The following is a 20,187-nucleotide window of genomic DNA, read 5'->3' on the forward strand; positions in this document are numbered from 1 at the left end:
TGAGCCCTCCATGCCTAGTAAAAATTGTGTACATTTCTGTGCTCTCATGAGTGCAGTGCCTGCAGAAGCCAGCAGAGGGTCTCTGACTCCCTGGAGATGGAGTTACAGACAATTGTGAGCAGCCAAGCATGGGTATTGGCAACCAGAACCAGGTCCTCTGGAAGAGCAAAGAGCTCTTATAACCCCTGAGCTACCTTTGCAACTTTTGTCTTTCCATACAACCTCGGGAGTCTACCTGGGGTACATGGTGAGACCCTATGTAGAGGCAGATGGAACAATGTAAGTTCGAGGCCAGCCTGGTCAACAAAGCTAGCATCAGGACAGCTAGGGCTGTTACAGAGAGAAACCCTGTCTCGGGAAAAAAAAATCAATTTGAAGAAATGTAAGGTGGCTCTGCTGGGTATACTATGAACAACTGGGTCTCACTGAACCTGCAGCTCAGCCACTCAGCAAGGGTGGCTGGTCTTGAGCACCAGGAATCCACTTGTGTCCAATAGAGTTGGGATTACAGATGGGCACCACCTTCTCTAGATTTTTATGTGGGCATCAGGATCTGAACTCAGGTTCTCACACTTGTAAAGCAGGCACTTTGCCCACTGAAGCTCTGGAACAAGCCCCTACTTTATTTTTAATTTATGCATAGTAATTGTAGGAGGTTATGAGAAACATTGTATTGTTAGTGAAAGCCCTGGGTGGTGGTGGCACAAGCCTTCTTCTAATCTCAGCACTTGGGAGGCAGAGACAGGTAGACCTGAATGTTCAAATCAGGACAGTTAACATCTCCACAACCTACGACACACATCAACTTTTCCTGATGACAATATTCTAGGTTCTCTCTTTTACTGATGTTCATATACACATTACTGGGCCGGTGAAATGGCTCAACAGTTAAGAGCACTTTGTTGCTCTTGCGGAGGACCTGGACCCACACAGCTGCTCACAACCAACTGTAACTCTAGTTCTAGGGCAGCGACCTATGGGTCTCGACCCATTTGGATTTAATGATACTTTCACTGGTCATCAAAAAACACAGATATTTACATTGCGATTCATAACTGTATCAAAACTGCAGTCATGGAGTAGCAATGAAAATAATTTTATGGTGGGGGATCACCACAACACGAGGAACTGTTTTAAAGAGTCACACAGCATATTAGGAAGCTTGAGAACCATTGGTCTAGAGACTGTGAATCCTTTTCTGGCCTTTCTGGGCACTGCACCCATGAGGGGCACTAAAACTACAAATGCTCATACATATAACAAAAACAAATTATTTCTTAATGTTTTATGTGTATGGGTATTTCGTCCGCTTACTGTATGTGTGCCTACCAGAAGAGGGTGTCAAAGCCCTGGAACTGAAGTTACAGATGGTTGTGAGCCATCATGTGAGTGCTGGGAGTTGAAAGAAAGAACAGCCGGTGATCTTAACTCCTGAGTCATCTCTCCATTCCATAAATAAATCTTTTTAAATCGTGCTTGAATGCAATCCGACCGAAGTGAGCATCCCTGTGGCCTGCAGCTGCCCTCCCAGCCCCATACACAGGGAGCTGCACAGCCTGGCAGCAGCAAACCTGGAACCTCAAGCTCCCACCCAGACCATCCCGGTTTCACCGTGGGCTAACGATCTGTCCGGCGCGGGCGCAGGAAGCATCGCGCGCAAGCGCTGAAGCCACTGCGGCTCCGGTGTCGAAACTACCGAGACAGCCAAGACAGCCGCTGCCAGTCCGGGCGGAAGCGGATACGACCACACTCGAGGCGCATGCGTGGGGTTTGGAATTCTCGCGAGACACTGGGCGGGAAAGCCCGCGGTGATTTCCTCTGTGGAATCGCTGAGGGCCGGCCCCGCGCGTTACAGCCATGGACCCCTTCCTGGTGCTGCTGCACTCGGTGTCTGGCAACTTGTCGAGCAGCGATCTGCTGGAGCTAAAGTTCCTGTGCCGTGAGCGCGTGAGCAAACGAAAGCTGGAGCGTGTGCAGAGTGGCCTGGACCTGTTCTCAGTGCTGCTGGAGCAGAACGATCTGGAGCGCACACGCACCGGGCTGCTGCGTGAGCTGCTGGCCTCGCTGCGCAGACACGATCTCCTGCAACGCCTGGACGACTTTGAAGCGGGGACGGCGGCCTCGGCCGCACCGGGGGAGGCAGGTGGGCTTGGGGGTCGGGGAGGAGGCCAGGGAATTTGAAGGTCCAGAGGCGGGGGAATGGGCGGGGAAGGCTGCTACTCCGAAGAACTCTCGGGCACGCCCACTTTTCGGATGGGCGAGCCGGAACTAGGGAGTTCGTGTGCGTGTCTTACTTGCAGTGCCGCGGTTGAATCCAGAGTACTGCTGGTGCTAACGAAGTGCTTTCTACTTGCCCCAGCACCAAGATTAACTCACCTGTAGTGCTTGGATCCCCACTCTCCGGGTAGATTGAAAACTCGGCTAAGAAATGGATGTGGCAAAGGCACCCTAACCCCGATGAGGGTAGAGTTGAAGAGTGTAGGGAAAGGTCAAGTGTGCTTGCTGCACGTCACCATTTCCGTAGTGGGAGTGTCTCTGTCCAAGCAGTATGCTTCCTAGCCAAAGGAGAACTGTGCTGTTGCTGAGCTCCCGGTCCGGAGTGCACAATGCCTGGCTATCAGCTCTTCCGTTTTGCAGCAGAGAGGAGGTACTGTGCCTTCCCATAATGCACAGTGGACAGCAGCCACAACTGAGCCATATCAGCCTGGCCTTGGGCTGTGGATACAGGTTAAGCATCTGTTAGACTCTTCCTCACTTGTGACAAATACCCAAGAAGCCATTTAAAGGGGCAAAGGTTTATTTAGCTCCTCGTTGGCTGGCTCAGCTACTCTTGGCCTGCAGTGAGGCAGGAAATCAAAGCAGCTGAGGGCATGGTGGAGCAAAGCTGATTACCACATGGTGGCCAGGAAGCAGAGTGACAGGAAGAAGCTTGGGACAAAATAGACTCCCCAACTGTACAGCCATTACACTGCTTCTGAGTAGGCCTGTCTCTGAAGGTTTCCACCACCTCCCAGTAACACCATCAAATTAGGAATCAATGCACTGACCCACTGGTGAGCTCAGAGCTGTCATGATCCATTCTCCTTTCCACGATTGGATCCACCATTGAGGGACTAATCCTTCCTTATAGGAGCCTCTGGGACCGTGAAGGTCTCCATAGCCAAAAGCTCTGAAATCCTAAATGCAGACAAAATCAGACTTCCAAGTACTGGCACCACATGCTGCCACAGTTTGTTTCATACACAGAACTATTTGAAATACAGATTGTTTCTTCTGCCAGTGTTTACAATATACATAAGAAAATACACATCTCCGGGGGATTTAAGTGTTTGGTATCATTGCAGGAATCCAGTAAAGGATTCTCAGCCACTGCCCAGGGCTTCCTGGACCACTTAGTCATCTCCTTCCACCTTGCCTGTGCCTGTCAGGGGCTCCAGAGTGTGGCAAGGATGGCCCTTTCATGGTCCCCAGTCAAACCAGCAAAGGTTATAGTATAGAATGAAGTGAATGTAGCTTTGGGGGACTATGGCCAGCCCATTATTGAGGGTGTGAAGGTGGCCCTAATTTTTTTTTCCCACTCTGACTCCCTAGCCTGTCCTCAGTTTGTGCTCTTTTAAGCTGTAGCTCTCTGTGACCCATTCTGAGGGAGTAGGACTAGGTCAATATAGGTCTCTTGAAATAGCTCCTGGGCTGCTAAGTGTCTCTGCCTGCGAAGGACCGGCCTCCCTGGCTTAATGGTGTTGACTTTGAAGTGCACAGGTCTGAATTGGCGGCCCACGGGAAGACTTCCTTAAACTCTGTAATTCATGCTGCTGTTTTTTTCCCCCTCTTAGATCTGCGGGTGGCCTTTGACATTGTATGCGACAATGTGGGGAGAGATTGGAAGAGACTGGCCCGCCAGCTGAAAGTGTCTGAGGCCAAAATTGATGGGATTGAGGAGAGGTACCCCCGAAGCCTGAGTGAGCAGGTAAGGGAGGCTCTGAGAGTCTGGAAGATTGCCGAGAGGGAGAAAGCCACGGTGGCTGGACTGGTAAAGGCACTTCGGGCCTGCCGGCTGAACCTAGTGGCTGACCTGGTGGAAGAAGCACTTCAGGCCCAGGGATCTGTGAATGAGAATGAAGGTATATCCCCAATGCTATGGGATCCAACTGTGTCTTCCTCAGAAGCACCGTGACAAGCCTGCCGTTCCTGTCAGGAGTCACTGTGGACTTGACACACACCATGATGCATCACCACGTGCCTTCTGTGCCCAGCGTCAAGAAGACCTTGTTGGTCCAGGCGAGAGTCTGCTCACAAGCTTGAACCAACTCCTGAAGTAAAACTGTATGTATAGAATCTCTGCTCCCTGAGCATGGGGGACACATGGAGCTTCCCCTTCATGTTCTCCACTGCTGCTCCTTCCCCTGAGAGAAGTCTCTGGTCCTGCAAGGAGGAAGTTGGAGCTAATGGCACAGATGTTGAACACTTGAGAGCCTTCCTGCTGTTCTTTGGGGCAGGAAACCAACTCAGTTCAGAGCACTGGGCTGCCTCACAGTTGGCCATGAGGACATCTGTCTCATTTCCTTGGAGGCCATCAGAGAGCAGCTCCTGACCCCCCAAATGGTACTTAACTTGCAGGAGCCTGGCACACTGCACCCTGGCACATCACCTCCTGCAAGAACCAATTATAAAGTTCACTACCTACCAAAATTGCTGCCTCTGGGAAGGGCTGTGGTATAAAGGGCAGCTCCACTGCTTCACCATGGTCTTTAAGCAAGTGCCTAGATGTAGTGGCTCACTCTGAAATCCTAGCACTTGAGAGTTGAGAACTGCACTCCATGGCAACATGAATGAGGGCTACAAATGAGACCTCACAAAAAAACAAAAACAAGTGTCTTTACCTGGAAATACCCTTATCACCCAGAATTTCCACTATGTTATGGACCCTTCTAATCTGCTCAGAAGTCCAGCAGGCTGACTGAAGTGTCTATACAGCCCTAGGTGCTAATTGTGAATGGGGTGGAGGGATTTCTTGTCTGGTTTGCTTCACACCAGCAGGGGACCCTATCTGCCACACTGGGTGGCCAAATAACCATTCCTTGTCCCAGCTTTCTAACCTTTGGCTGGGTATACCTTTGATCATAGCACTCAGGGAGGCAGAGGCTGGTGGATCTCTGATCTGTGAGTTTGAAGACAGCCTGGTCTACATAGCAAACTACAGACCAGCTGAGACTATGTGGAAAGACACTATCTCAAAAGTTCATGTCTGGAGTTGAGGCTCCTAGACACAGGGTTTACCTGACAGAGTGAAGGGCTGCACCTCACTGTCCTAAACCTAGTGTTTGCTTCAGGAGTGACCAGCCTGGGGCCTGTGCTCAAATACTGATCAACCATTTCTTGGCACAAAGGTTCTTCATTTCCCCCTTTCTGCTCTACCCACCCCACCCCACCAGGCAGCTGACCCCTCAGCACACTTAGGCTCTCCTCAACCCCACTCCCCATTATTGTTGGTCCCTTCACTACTGCATTCCTTGGGCTGCACCCTCCCCAGCCCCAAGCCCATCACCTATCCATCTGGCTGTTCTGTCTTGCTCAAACTCTTGGCCACCAAAGCCTCTCCTGACTACTCTGGGGACTCATCCTGTTTTCTCTGACCCCGTGTCCCACCTGCCTGCAACCACAACCCTCTTATCTTGGGTCCCTAGAATACGCATAGGTCTGTCCAAGGTCTCTTCTGGGTGTTTGCTGTGCTCCTCTCTAGCCCCTCCCCTTCCTCCTGTTTTGAGGGTTTTTGGTTTGTTTTGAGACAGGGTATCATGTAACCCAGATATAACTTAGATTGGCCTCAAGCTCACAGAGTAACTGAAGTGACCTTGAACTCCTTGATTATCTAGCCTCTGCTTCTCAAGTGCCATGATTACCAGTGTGGTAGCCTTACCCAGGCCCAAGTCTTTTAGGCCCACACTCTAGGCAGCCTGGGCAACCCTCCTGAGACTTGCTGATGCCTCTTAAGTGTCCTGTGGCAAGTCACAGGTTGATGGACTTGGATGTCACTTTTTTTTTTTTTTTTAAACAACTCAGGAGTACAAAATGGCTCTCCAGAGCTCAGTTCAGATGGGAGTAGGCCTGTGTCCAGATTTACGAGAATGTTCCATGGCTTTTGAAGTCCCCTTATTGTGTCACTTGCTTCATTCCCCTTCCCTCTTCAAGTGACAGTTTAGTATTGGGTCTTGGTTGCTGCTGCTGCTACAGGGCTTGTGGGCCACCAGAGGAATTTATCCCTATGTACAGAATCCCTTCAGCCATTTGGGGGGATTAAAACATGAGTATTCTCAGAGTCAACACCCCACAAATCTCTGCATTTCCCCAGCTTGTGCCCAGTCTTGTCCCTGGACACCTCTGCACAATCCCACCCCCTGTTAATGGCCAGTCAGAGCCCTGCACTCACAGGTGACTGTCCACCTTGCCTGCCCTTCACTCCTCAGCTCCTAGCAGGACCTTGGCTCTTGCCCATCCCCCACCAAGGGTTAGAACCACAGACCCGCCTGTTCCTAGAAGCTAGCCATCCTGCATATTTTTAGCTTCCTATTTTTGAATTCCACAATCATTTCTTAGTCATCCAGCTGACATGCCTTCTGGTCACAAGGTCCCTGTACAAACTGTTTCAAACCAGACAGTGGAACATGATGTGATGGAATGTGTGATGTAGCCACCATGGACCATGGCCTTCCAGTAGCTGATGCAGAGGCAGTACTAGTTTGCTAGAAGATGTGGGCTAGGAAGCCCACAGAATCTTGAGTCACGTGCTAAGTGGAGGCTGGCCTGAGGGATATTTGCCTGCCACAAGACTCATCAAGGCTTCACTAAGCCAAAGCCAAGTGGCAGGCTTGAGTTTGTTTTGGTGTGGCCAGAACAGGACAGAATTATGGGCATGTGTGTGGAGGTCCCCAGACTCCCAAAGCCAGAATGGAGTGTAGAGATGTATAGTCCCTGTCCATCAAAATAAAGCGGGCATGCTGCTCATACCTGGTATCCCAACACTGGAGGCTGAAGCAGGAGAACTGCTGAATTTTAAGACCATCCTGGACTAAATAGACCTCATCTCAACCAAAAAGCCAGATGTGTCGTGGTGTATGTACCTGGAAGGCTGAGTGAGAGTAGTCCCAGGTATGGTCTCTTACTGAGTCCAAGCCCAGTCTAAGCTGCATGAGACCCTGTCTCAAAAACCCTACACTGCATATTTGGATAGGCACAGGACTCCTATAGAGCCTAGAAGACAGTCCCTGTGCTCGGTGTGACTGCAGCAGGCTTTTCATTTACTGGTGATCATGAGGTCTAGGAGATTTCAGTCCAGTTTTTTATATGGCAGAGTTCCACTAGTGAAAGCCCAGGACAGTGGTACTTTTTCCTATGGGTCTCCTGGCTGGAGGCAATAGAACACAGCTAGTGCCCTCCATATAAGGTCATCAGTCATCACACATATGACTCCCTCACCCTCCACATTCCTCTCCCTCACCTGCTCACAGCTAAAACCCAGCTCATACACCCGATGGCAGCTGAAACTACCACCAACTTGACTGTAGACCCCTGGCCCAGGACAGAGGAGATGCTCCCCACTTACCATATTACCTCAGGCCCCTGGTGGGGGTGGCTGCTTGTACATACTCATGTTGTAACAGGCCCCCAGACTGAGGCCTAGTTTATGTGGTGCTGGGACTGGAACCAGGGGCTTTGTGCATGCTAGGCAAGCACTTTACTGAGCTATACCTAAGCCTGCATTGGGGGAGCATGCTAAGACCATGCCAACTCCAAGGGACCACTGTATATAAGCCATGCTCCTGCCCTAAGAGGCCTTGCTCCAGGCACAACTGCCTTAGACAACCTGTCAGGCACAAGGCTAGATGCCTTCACTGACTGCCACCATCTTCAACCCTTGGAATTCAGTGGGATGTCATTTACTGGAAACTGCTGTGATTGGTATAGATACAATGTTCCATTTGAGTGCTACACCCTTGCCCTAACACCCTTTGCTCCTTCCTGATGTTACAACATTAGGACCCATAAAAGGCTTTTCTCTAGAAGCAGGAACAGCATTTTTTTTTTGCAGCAGGAGGCCGGGGCAAGAGGCTGGTCACTGCAGGTTCCTGGGAACTGCCAGCTCTTGAAGGATGCAGGCACCCAGAGTTTAGTAGCTGTAGAATAACCACTACTAATGCTGCTATTGCTGGCTGTAAGCAATAGGAGGTGGGAGGTGTGTTCAACTTTAAGCCCATGGGGCACATGCTAAAATTTATTATTGGGTGTGTAGGCATTCCTGCCACAATGCAGGTGGCAGTCAGGGGACAACTTGGTGGAATTAGTTTTCTGTTACCATCTTTCTGGAGGTTCTGGGGATAGAACTCAGGTTGTCAGGCTTGCACAGCAAGTGCCTTTACCTGACAAGACATCTCACCTGCCTTGAGGATGTTTTTTGTATTTGCATTTTTGTTGTTGTTTGTTTGTTTGGTAACTTGACTATAATAATGAAGTGAATTTTGGAGATAACATCTCTGGATGTTTGAAGGTTGGACACCGCCCCCTAAACCATCAGTCTCTGCCTCTGAGGCCCGTAGTCATTCCTGTCTTGGAGGGGCTTGGAGCTCTAAGCCTGTCTCTGGTAGCACTGTCCTAGCTTTCACCTCCTGATGGCTCTATATTACAGCCTTCTGGCTGGTATGTCTGGTGGAGAGATTGTGCTTGCAACCTTCAAGTACCTCTCTAGCTTCAGGCTCGGCTGAAGGAGTAAGAGGAGGCTCAACCACTGAGAAACAAGTAGGGTGGTGTATGTGGACAATAGTGGGAGGAGGGTTTGGGGGGCATTCAGTGACAGTAGCAGGGAGCAGTCTGGGGAGCCTTGCAGGCTTGGCACAGGAGGGATTCTGGGCTGGTGGTCTTGGGTTCTATAAGAAAGCAGACCGAGCAAGCCAGTAAGCAACACCCTTCCATGGCCTCTGCATCAGGTTCCTGTCCTATTTGAGTTTCTGTCCTGACTTCCTTCAGTGATGGACTCTGATGTGGAAGTGTAAGCCAAATAAACCCTTTTCCTCACCAACTTGCTTTTGTCATTCTGTGTCGTTATTGCAATAGTAACTCTGTCTAAGACAGAACCTGTCTCAAAAAAAAATTTTTTTTTTAATAAAAAAGCAAAGAGTAGCTGAGCGGTGGTGTTGCACGCCTTTAATCCCAACACTCAGGAGGCAAAGGCAGATGAATCTCTGAGCTCAAGGCCAGCCTAGCCTGGTCTATTGTGGTGATATTTTATTTGTGATCTAACAAATAAAGCTTGCCTGAAGATCAGAGTGTGGAGCTAGCCACACTAGTTAGCCATAGATGCCAGGCAGTGGTGGCACACACCTTTAATCCCAGCACTCAGGATTGGGAGACAGAGGCAGGCTGATCTCTTTCAAAGGATCGCCCCTTTGGTCTGCGGATTCAATAGAGGTAAGAGGTCTTTGTTGTAGCTGGCTCCCTTCTCTAACTTTTCGGCATTTACCCTGATATCTGATTCTGGGTTTTTATTATTAAGACCTAATAGAACTTGTGTTACAGTCTACAGCATGAGTTCATGACAACCAGGGCTATGCTGAGAAACTTTTTGGGGGGTAGGCAGAGTAAAATGAAGGCTGGTGCTTAGCTCAGTTCCACCATTTATTATTTTTTAAAGTTTTAAATTACATTTTATATATTTGTAGGGAACATGATATATGTGTGGAAGTCAGAGAACAACTTTCAGGAGTTGGTTGGTTTTCCTTCCACCTATGGGTCCCAAGGGTTGAACTTGGGTTTTCAGGTTTGGCTACAATGCCCTTACCTACTAAGCCATCTCCCTGTCTGTCTTTCCTGCCTTGGGAAAGTCTCACCTACAATTAAGATAGGTCTTCCCACATAAATTAATATAATCAAGATAATTTTACCCAGAGGCTGCTTAAAGGTTCATCTCCCAGGTGATCTGGATTCTGTCAACTAGACAGTTCACATTAACCACCACGGCTGGATTTCATAAGATTAGCAGAAGTTCTCCAGGAGGCAAACAGTTCAGTCCTAGGAAACTGTGGGAAAGGCCAGGGGGAGTGAAATTAGAGGAGTTAGCTGGCCTCAGGCAGGGGATTGGAAGTTGGAGACAAGCCTGAGCTACATAGTCGAGTCTGTATCCAAATTACCACTCCCATACACACAACCCCACCAAACAAAGAAACACTGTATGGTGGCACACACTGGTGATCAGGAGGCGAAGGCAGGAAGATTTGTGTTCAAAGCCAGCCTTGGCCACATAATGAGTTCCAAGCCAGCATGGACTTTAGGAGACCTTGCCTCAAACAAAAAGGAGCCAGGCATGGTGGCACACACCTTTAATCTCAGCACTCAAGAGGCAGAGGCAGGCAGATCCCTGAGTTCAGAGCCAGCTAGGACTACATAAAAAGTCCCTATCTAAAAAATTGGGGGGGGGGAGGAAAAGTGGGGAAAGGGGAGAAGAAGAAGGGAGAGAGAGGGAGAGAAAGATGGCTAAACAAATAGATTTCCAGAGTGGTGCCTCAACTGACTTGCGGGCCACATGGTGATGTCTGTCACCATTTGAGGTACTTTGAGGTGTTATATCCACAAACTACTCTGGCTTTGTACTCTGACAAATTCTTTGATGCAAGTGTCTCTGGGTCTCCTGAGCCTGGTGGTGTGGGGAGACAGACTCCGTCCTCTCCTGCAGCAAGGAGGAAAGAAAGGACTTCAGGTTGGCTGATTAGGGCTGCATTGGGGTGTCCCAGGGGGAGGAGGAGGAAGGGACAGAGTCGAATTCCTAGATATGCTACCAGTCAGATGGAGCCAGCCTGACATACCTGACCCATAGAACCTTCTACTGCCCAATCAGACACCACTGACCCAAGAAAATGGCAAAGTCTGTGATAGCAAGCAAAGTTTCCTCCTCCTTGTCTCAGCTGGAACCATCTTTGGTTTAAGCTGGAATTGACCCCACCCCTCTTTTGTATGCCCAATGTGAAAAGTCCTGTGGAAAAGTACCCAATCCTATTCTGGAAACTCAGTGTAGAAATGCCCCAGCTAACTGCATGTTTTGGCTTATTTATGTTAAACAGCTTGCTTGCTTATTTCCCCCTACAACTGCCAATCAGGATGTAGTTTTTCTGTGTGCTTTGCCTTTAAAAGTTTCTTGTAAAATTCATTTGAGGCTGCTCTTTGAAAAGTGTTCCTTTCTCTGCAAGCAATTGCCAGCTGGCTAAATACAGACTCTCAATTTGAATTTTGGTCCTGCTGAGTGTTTTTGGGGTCTCTACCCTGCAACATTTGGAGGCCTCAGTGAGATCCTTTAGGGACCCTCAACAGTTTGACTAACCCTCAGGTCTCAGTGCAACTGTGAACCACAGTAGGTGAGCACAGACTTCCTTCTAGGAGATGCACAACCAGATTGGGTCCAGGGCTCTGGGAGAGAAGATCTTGGCCCTCCAACACCCTTGTCTAAATTTTCTTCATTGAGAGTGCCTGTTCTGTCACCTACAGAAGTAAGTCTGGTTAAGAAGCCTTCTGTTTTCATTTGTTTTTGGGTTTTGTTTTTGTTGTTTGTTGTTTTAGTCTTTTGATACAGAGTTTCTCTGTGTAACAGTCCTGGCTGTACTAGAACTCACTCTGTAGACCAGGCTGGCCTTGAACTTTCAGAGGTCCACCTGCCTCTGCCTCCTGAGTGCTGGGATTAAAGGTACCTTCTGTTTGGACACAAAGGATCCAATGCCCAGGATCTGTGTGAAATGCCACTGCAATAACCTGGTCCATTCAGGTGTATGAGTGCATGGTGGTCACCCCTAATTTGTTTCCTTACTGTTATTATGTGTTCCTGTCTTGTGTTTTTGTCTCTTCTGGTTGGACCATTGCTTACTATGAATTGAGGTCTGAAAAGTGAAACAATGGGCAGTTCTGCTTCTAACCAGCTCACTTCTTTGAACTGTTTCCTCCACCATTTTCAGGAGGCAGATTGCAGAGGATACCTCTGGACCTTTAGTGAATTAGAGTGAACCTCTTTTGATGTTGAAGACCTCTGGCCACATATGATTGCCAAACAACCAGAGCAGTATGGCTGCTGGCCACAGCACAATCATAGACTATTTTCTGTACCCACCAGCCTACCTACAATGATTGCCAACGGTTACTGTTTACATTGGTAGAAAGGGACTGCATGAAGTTAGAAGCTAAGAATAGTGGCACACACCTTTAATCCCAGCATTCAGGAGGCAGAGGCAGGTGAGTTCCAGGCCAACCTGGTCTACACAGTGAGTTCCAGGCCAACCTGGTCTACAAAGTGAGTTCCAGGACAGGCTCCAAAGCTACACAGAGAAAACCTGTTTTGAAAAGTTAGAAGCTAAGAAAACAGTCCTGGATCCACACAGAGGATCTCTAGCTGATAATGATTTTCACATAGAGTGTCTTTCAGTCTAACTGGCCCAGTTGGGATCCTAATACCAATAAAATATGGGGACTCTGAATATCTACTGCTGGACTTTTCAGGTTGGCCTCCAAACAGCAGTGCAGAAGTCCACAAATGTGTCAAAGGTTGAGTGAAGCTGTACAGGGAACCTCAGAGCATCCCACTCTGTCCCTAGAGTGCCTTCTAGAGACTTATGCCCATAGACTTAGATGCACTAGAGGATGGGCAGGTGCTCAATGTTACCTTTGTCACCAGACATCCCCAGATAATAGGAAAAAGTTACAAAAGTTAGAGGGATTGAAAGGTATGTAAAAGTCCCAGTTGCTGGAGGTAGCTCAAATGGTGTTTAACAACAGAGAACCAATTGAGAAAGGAGACCTTTCTCATAAACTGAAAGTCACCATCATCATCTCCATGATGAGACACAGACTTACAGAAACCCAACAAAACTTTGGTGTCTTGCCCTTTGTCAGAAGAGTATCTCCTAGCTGAGAGTCCTGCCCCCAATCAAAGGATAAAGTTGGACTGTCTCTCAGATTTGCAACAGAAACCAATTCCCCAGGACTGGCCCAATACCAAGTTCCTATATTGTTCAACTAACTAGTTCATCTACCCCCATCCAGATTAAACAGTACCCAATGATCCTGGAAGCAAAAGGGGGACTTGCAGTTCATATTTCCCAGATTAGAGAGTCATTCTGGAATCTATCTCTTCCTGCCTATGAAGAAACCTGGATCTCTAATTATAGACCCATCTAAGATCTGAGTGAAATGAGTAAGAGGTCAAGACCATCCACACACCCCCATCCTAAATTCATACACTCTCACGAGTCTGATTCCCCTAGAGACATATGTGTACACTGTCTTGGACTTGAAAGATATATTCTTCAGCCTCCCATTGGCAGAAGTGAGTCAGCCATTCTTGCTTTTGAATGAACAGATCCAGAGGGAGGTTACAGCAAGCAACTTTCCTAGACCAGGTTGCCCCAACCCTAGGGAGCAGGGCATTGGTGGCGCATGCCTTTAATCCCAGAACTCAGGAGGCAGAGGCAGGCAGATCTCTGTGAGTTCCAGGCCAGCCTGGTCTACAAGAGCTAGTTCCAGGACAGTCTCCAAAGCCACAGAGAAACCCTGTCTGGAAAAAAACAAAAACAAAAACAAAAAAAACTCCAACCAACCCTGTTTGATAAGGCATTAAGTATTGACCTCCTGCCCGTCCATCAGAGATTTTCCAAGACCATACTCTTACAGTACATAGATGACCTTCTCCTAGCCTCTGAAACTGAAATAGATTGTAAAAGAGCCACTGAGGGACAGCTAAAAAGTTACAGATCTTGGATTATAGAGTGTCAGCTAAGAAAACCCAGCTTTGTACACCAGAGGCTACCTACCTCAGCTACCAGCTGAGGGGAGGCACAAGGAGCCTGTATCAGAGTAGGATTGCTGCCATCCTTCAGATCCCAGCCTCAAAGACTAAGAGACAGGTTAGAGAGTTCTAGGTGAGGTTAGGTATTTCTGCCTCTGGATATCAGGGTTTGCAGAAATTATGAAGCCTGTATACACCAGCACAAAAGGAGGGCACCAAGTCCCTGGTCTGGACTGTGACTGAACAAAAGGTGTTTGAGGCTTTAAAAATATCTCTGACTCTGGTCCAGCCCTAGAACTTCCAGATGTCTCAAAACTTTTTCATCTGGTGCTGGTTGGTGGTGGTGCACACCTTTAATCTCATCACTTGGGAGGCAGAGGCAGGCCGATCTCTGAGTTCGAAGCCAGCCTGGTCTACAGAACGAGTGCCAGGATAGGCTCCAAAGGTACAGAGAAACCTTGTCTTCAAAAAACAAAACAAAACAAAACAAAAACAAACAAAAAAACCTTTTCATCTGTTTGTCCAGAAAATAAAAGGCATTGTAAAAGAAGTTTTAACCCAGACTTTGGGCCCATGGAAACACCCTGTGGCATACCTGTCCAAATGATTGGACCCCATAGTCACAGCTGTGATGGCTACCACTATTCTAGTTAAAGAAGCAGACACGTTAACTTTGAATCTTACACTCACAACACCCCATGCAGTTGATGCCCTCCTTTGAGAAACACGAGACCGCTAGGTGTCTAATGCCTGTGTGACCCAGTACCAGGCTCTATTCCTGGAGTATCCTCAAGTTCAATTTAAGAAACCCACTGTCATCAAGCATGCTACCCTCTTGCCTGATGACAACCCACAAGCTGCTCATCCAGGATTATCTCAAGGTGACCATGGTGGTCCAGAGGATCCACCCAGACCTAACAGACATCCCCCTGAAAGAACCCAAAACAGTGCTCTACAGGGATGAGAGCAGCTTCATTAAAGATGGAACCAAGTACACAGGGGCTACTTTAACTGGAACAGTTTGGGCTCAAGCCCTAGGGTCAGGTACCTCAACCCAAAGAGCAGAACTGATCACTCTGACTCAGGCTTTCACCATATACACAGTCACTATGCTTTTGCTACTATGCAAGTCCACAGAATGATCAATAGAGAAAGAGGATTTCTCACCTCTGGGGGAAAGACATTAAAAACAAAGAGAAGTCTTGACCCTATTAGAGGCTATTTGACTTCCCCTACGAGTTGCTATCCTCCACTGCTAAGGACATCAAAAAGATGACTCCCAGAGCAAGAGGTAACCAGGTCACTGACCTGGCTGCCAGACAAGTGACCCTATGACCAGTGGGGCCTATTGATAGTCTGGTGACATACTCCAACCCAGTATTGTACTCTATATGGTACAACCAAGAGAAAATACAAGATGCAAAAAGAAGAAATGGACAGCTCAAACCTACAGGTTGATGGAGGACACTGGAGGGAAAGATCATTCTCCTAGAAACAACTGTCAGGACTCTGGTAACTGACCTTGACAGGGCTACTCATCTGGGATCCACAAAACTTCCTGAGTGGCTCAGACCAAAGTATGTTATATCTAGAATGGACAGCCTGGACTAGAATGTTCTCAGTTAGATGCCAGGTTTATGCTCAAGTAAGTCCAGAACAGAGAGCCTTTCCCCAGGAAGGGGTCCAAATGAGAGACCGGCACCCTGGTGAACTCTGGGAAAACTGACTTCACTGAGATTGGGACTGCCAGGGGAGGTCACAAGTACTTGGTAGGTTTTTGTTTGGTTGGTTTGGTTTTTCGAGACAGGGTTTCTCTGTGTAACAACCCTAGCTGTCCTGGAACTTGCTCTGTAGACCAGACTGGCCTCAAACTCACAGATAACTGCCTCTCTCTGCCTTCCAAAAGCCGTGGTTAAGGCCTGCGCCTCCAGCTGGGAAAAATCACTCCCCACCTGGACTGAAACTGCTCAAATAGTAGTTGAAAACCTCCTCCAGGAGCTGGTCCAACAATGGCCCAACTTTCATAGGCAAAAACTCTCAATTAATAGTCAAAACTTTAGGCATAAATCAGAAACTTTATTATGCATATAGAACTCAGACAAGCTCTGGGCAGGTTGAAAAAAATAAACAGGACTTTAAAAGAAACCCTAAAAAACTCTCATTAGAGTCCAACAAAAGGCAGATAGACCTCCTTCCCTTGATGCCTTGCTTTTGACCTGATGCATCCCATATAGGGATTTACCCCCTATGAGACCTCCCACACTGCTTCCCTTCTCTAGCAATTCCTTTCTCAAGTCACCATAGAGTCCTCCATAAAGACTATCCATCAGACTCTGCGAGAGACCCAGCTGACCTCCAAGTCCATCACCAGTTTCCCCTTGTTTGAGTTCGATGATACCATCTGGGTGAAGCGGGTAGCTACAGGAGTGCTGAAACCAACTTGGAAGGGACCTAACATGGTGATTCCCTCCACTTCTACAGCTGTGAAGGCAGTGGGCATTACATCATGGATCTCCTGCACTCGGGTCAAGAAAGCAGAAGCCAAGGACACTGCCACCAAATGGACTATCTCCTGAACTATGGACCCATTGAAATTAAGGCTTCATCAGGCAGGCCTGAGCCCTTTCACTCCCTGGCCCTCTACCTCCCCCTGAGTCTTGTGTTTTGCCCTGTATGAGTGCAGGGTCATGGTCCAACCCCCACTGCCCTCAAGCCTGGGCCAGGGAACTGAGGAAGACAGATACAGGAGAGGTATTAGCTAGCATGACTACTTACCAGCAAAACTCAGATGCCATCTTGACCTTTGCTCTCTGGTGTCCACTTTAAGTGTCTGGTTGAATCAGAAAAGAGAGGATGTGGGAGCTTATCTTTTTTGTTTTGTTTTTTTGAGACAGGGTTTCTCTGTGTAGCTTTGGAGCCTATCCTGGCACTCACTCTGTAGACCAGGATAGTCTTGAACCCCTCTCCCCCTCAAAAATGAATGAGCTCCACTAAGTCAGTTTGTACATTAGAGTTAGATCTTGGACCCACTGTCAGTGGCCTCATATATTGTCCCAGCCTCACTATTGTCACCTATATTCAGGGAGTATAGTTTGGTCTTATTCAGGTTTCCCATTTGTCAGACCAGAGTCAATGATCTCTTACTACCTCAGGCCAGCTGATTCTGTGGGTTTCCCCATCATGGTCTTTACTCCTTTGTTCATACTACCAAAAATTTTGTTTTGTTTTGGTTTGGTTTTTTGAGACAGGGTCTCTTTGTGTAGCTCTCTGCTGTCCTGGAACTTGCTCTGTAGACCAGGCTGGCCTCAAACTCACAGAGATCCACCTGCCTCTGCTTCCAGTGCTGGGATTAAAGGCGTGCACCACCACCACCTGTCGAGGAGCTTATCTTTTGAGGTAGGAATACAGTTTACAATTCCATTCATGCCATGTGGCTGGACCATGTAGTTGCCAAAAACAAGGGAATTTCCATTGCAAAGAATGGTGTTATGAAACAGAGGCTCCTTAAAAACCACATTGATGAATATGTATGTATAGAAAGAAAGGCCCTTCCAAGGAATGCACAGTAGGAAAATGTAATCCAGTGGCCATAAAAGTAAAGGTCTGGAAATTTCTTAAGAAAGATTCTGGCCTATGGGAAACAGAGAACCTGAGGAATCAGACTCTAAGCCACAGGAAGGGACTCTGCAGATATAGATCCACCATCCAGAAGAACCCCCTCCCCTCAGCCCTCAGCCCTTTGGGTCCTAACAAAGATCTCCTACCCATGCGAAAGCCCTGACCAATTCTCCTTTCCAAAGACACTGACTTAATACTCTGGGGCAGAGTCCCACCTTCCACTGTCCCTTAGTTAATCATTCCCAGCTAGAAAGTGGCCAGCTCCCATACTATATACGGATGGGAACTACCCAGACTGTCAGCCATTGACTGATAAAACTCACTGTGCAGCCCTAATTTACCTTAGAGGACTTTGACTGGGAAAGCCCTAATTTACCTTAGAGGATTTACAAAGGGCTGGAACTTGTCTAATATCCCAAATCCTTAACCTAGACACTCCCCTTATTCTGATGCTGTTCCACCTTTCGAGTTAACTCATCTGGACAATGCCTGAGACCACGTGGTGGATATATGATAAGTTTGACTAAATGTGCCTTTTCTGATGCTTTCCAAACTGAGATACCCCTGTTATATGCCATAGTACATGTTCTGCCCCAGGTATACCGATATAATAGGAAAGAAGGGAGAATATTTTAAGATGGACCCTGGACTACAAATTTTAAAAGGAATTGTGCCTGTCTTTATGCCATTCCTGGTCAGAGCTGGCATAGCTGGCTCAACAGCCATAGGCATATGCACCTTTATCAGGGGAACAAGAACGTTAAGGAACTAATCAGATAGGCACATCAGGACCTAGGTGCATTAAGGGTTTCCATTTCTGAATTAGAACAACAGTTAGACTACCTTATGGAAACGGTCCTACAAAACCAGAGAGGCTTAGACTAACTTCTCATGGAACTGAGACAGGGACTGTGTGTAGCTCATGAGAAAAGGAGGACTAAGTATGGCTTTAGGAGAAACCTGCTAATTGATGAGGAGTAATTAGAGAAAGTCTTGCTGTGGCTAGGGAAAACCACAAAAGAGAGAGACAAAGACATGAATCAGATCATTGGTGCCACTCTCTGTTCTCTTGGTTCCCCCAGCTAACTACTTGGCTATCAGCAAGGCTGCTTCTTTACTTCTCATTCTGATTGGATTAATGGTGAGGCCCTGCATCTTAAACTTAATTCATCAAGTTAATAGTCTTAAGGACCAACTACACCTCTTTAGAGCAGGATGAGTCCACGATTTGACTCATTCACTAAGACCAGTGGGGAATGTGACAGAGTAAAGGTTCCTCCATCTTGTCTCAGCTGGAGCCATCTTTGGTTTAAGCTGAAACTGACCCCTTTTCTACACCCACTGGGAAAAGTCCCATGGGTAAGTACCCAACCCTGTTCTAGAAACTTAGGGTCAAAATGTCTCAGCTAAAAAAACAACAAATGTGTTGCATGTTTCAGGGTTCTTTTAAACTGCTTCCCACTGCAGCTGCCAACCAGGATGTAATTTTTCTGTGTTCTTTGTCTTTAAAAGCTCCCAGTAAAATATACTGGAGGCTGCTCTGTGAGGAGTGCAGTTGCTGACTGCCTTAACACAGACTCTCAATTTGGACTGTGGTCATGCTGAGTGGTCTCCGGGTCTCTACCTACAAGTCCACAGCAGGAGAGTCACCAGTAGCTCACTGATCCCCCAGGGAAAAGCAACACCAGGCAGACACTCAAAGATGACCTTGTCGGGACTGAGGCAAGAGATGCTTTCGGGGAAGAGGGTAACATGAGGCCTATGTTCCGGAAATGCTCCTGGGCTTTGGCAGCCCCACAGCTAAGCCTAAGCTGGCCAGAGCCCAGGGAGGAGAGGGTGGTGATGTCTGGACTTCTTCCCAAGTCTTTTCATCATGGAAAAACCAAACTCTCCCCATGGGGGCTACCAGGAGCAGGGAAAGGAAAGACACCTTCCCTGAGACTTCTGGAGGCTGGGTTCAGAGCAATGAAGGCCCTTCCATTTACTTACTTATAATTTATATATTCTAGAGAATAGTTTTTTAGATTATATTTTTGTTCCTGTATATGGGTGTTTTGCCTGCATGTGTGTATGAACACCACATGTGTACAGTGCCCATGGAAGTTGGAAGAGGATGTTGAATCTTCTGGAATTGAAGTTGTGATCCACCATGTAGGCCTGGGAACTAAACCCAGGTACTCTTACAAGAGCAGCCAATGCTCTTAACCACTGAGGCATCTCTCTAGCCCCTGGGTTGTTTTGTTTTTTTGTTTTGCTTTTTGCTTTTTGATATAGGGTTTCATGTAGACCAGGCTGACCTTAACTCACTATGTCGCTGAGGATGACTTGAACTTCTGAACTTCCTTCCTCCATCTCTAGCATGTTGGGATTATAGATCTATGCCACCATACCCAGTTTTATGTAGGATGGTGGGATATGTAACCCAGGACATCATGCATACTCGCCAAGTACCCAACCAACTGAGCTACAACCTCAGGTCTATTTATTGTGTTGGTGTTTTGTTTTGAGGATAACTTCTCACTTGGCCGCCCAGATTGGCCTAGACAATCCTCCTGCCTCAGGCCTCAGGGTACTGGAAATATAGACATGCTACCATCCCTGGCTTCCTTCATCAGTCATTTACCCTGGATGCAGGGTGCTGTCCTTGACATCAGGGTGTGATTCAGAGATGGGCCTCAACATGCACCTACACTGCTCCGGTGTCCTTCTACCCCATAAGTGGAGCTGAGATGATGACAGGCTTATTAAGCTGTGTGGCC

General features: G+C 47.7%; 1 protein-coding gene across 2 annotated transcripts; it reads left to right on the plus strand.

Moving 5' to 3' along the window:
• The first annotated feature begins 1,783 nt into the window (after positions 1 to 1,783).
• On the plus strand, positions 1,784 to 7,004 carry Fadd (Fas associated via death domain). 2 transcript variants are annotated; one of them, XM_027408804.2, is made up of 3 exons: positions 1,784 to 2,143; positions 3,834 to 3,967; positions 4,164 to 7,004. In XM_027408804.2, the coding sequence occupies exons 1-3, from the start codon at positions 1,858 to 1,860 to the stop codon at positions 4,317 to 4,319; spliced, it is 576 nt and encodes a 191-aa protein (XP_027264605.1). In that variant the 5' UTR covers positions 1,784 to 1,857; the 3' UTR covers positions 4,320 to 7,004. The 2 variants fall into 2 exon arrangements, with proteins under 2 accessions (XP_027264605.1, XP_027264604.1); XM_027408803.2 differs by having other exon boundaries at positions 1,787 to 2,143; positions 3,834 to 4,307.
• Positions 7,005 to 20,187: the final 13,183 nt, after the last annotated feature.

This window comes from Cricetulus griseus, chromosome 3 (genome assembly GCF_003668045.3).
Source record: "Cricetulus griseus strain 17A/GY chromosome 3, alternate assembly CriGri-PICRH-1.0, whole genome shotgun sequence".
Classification (NCBI taxonomy): domain Eukaryota; kingdom Metazoa; phylum Chordata; class Mammalia; order Rodentia; family Cricetidae; genus Cricetulus; species Cricetulus griseus.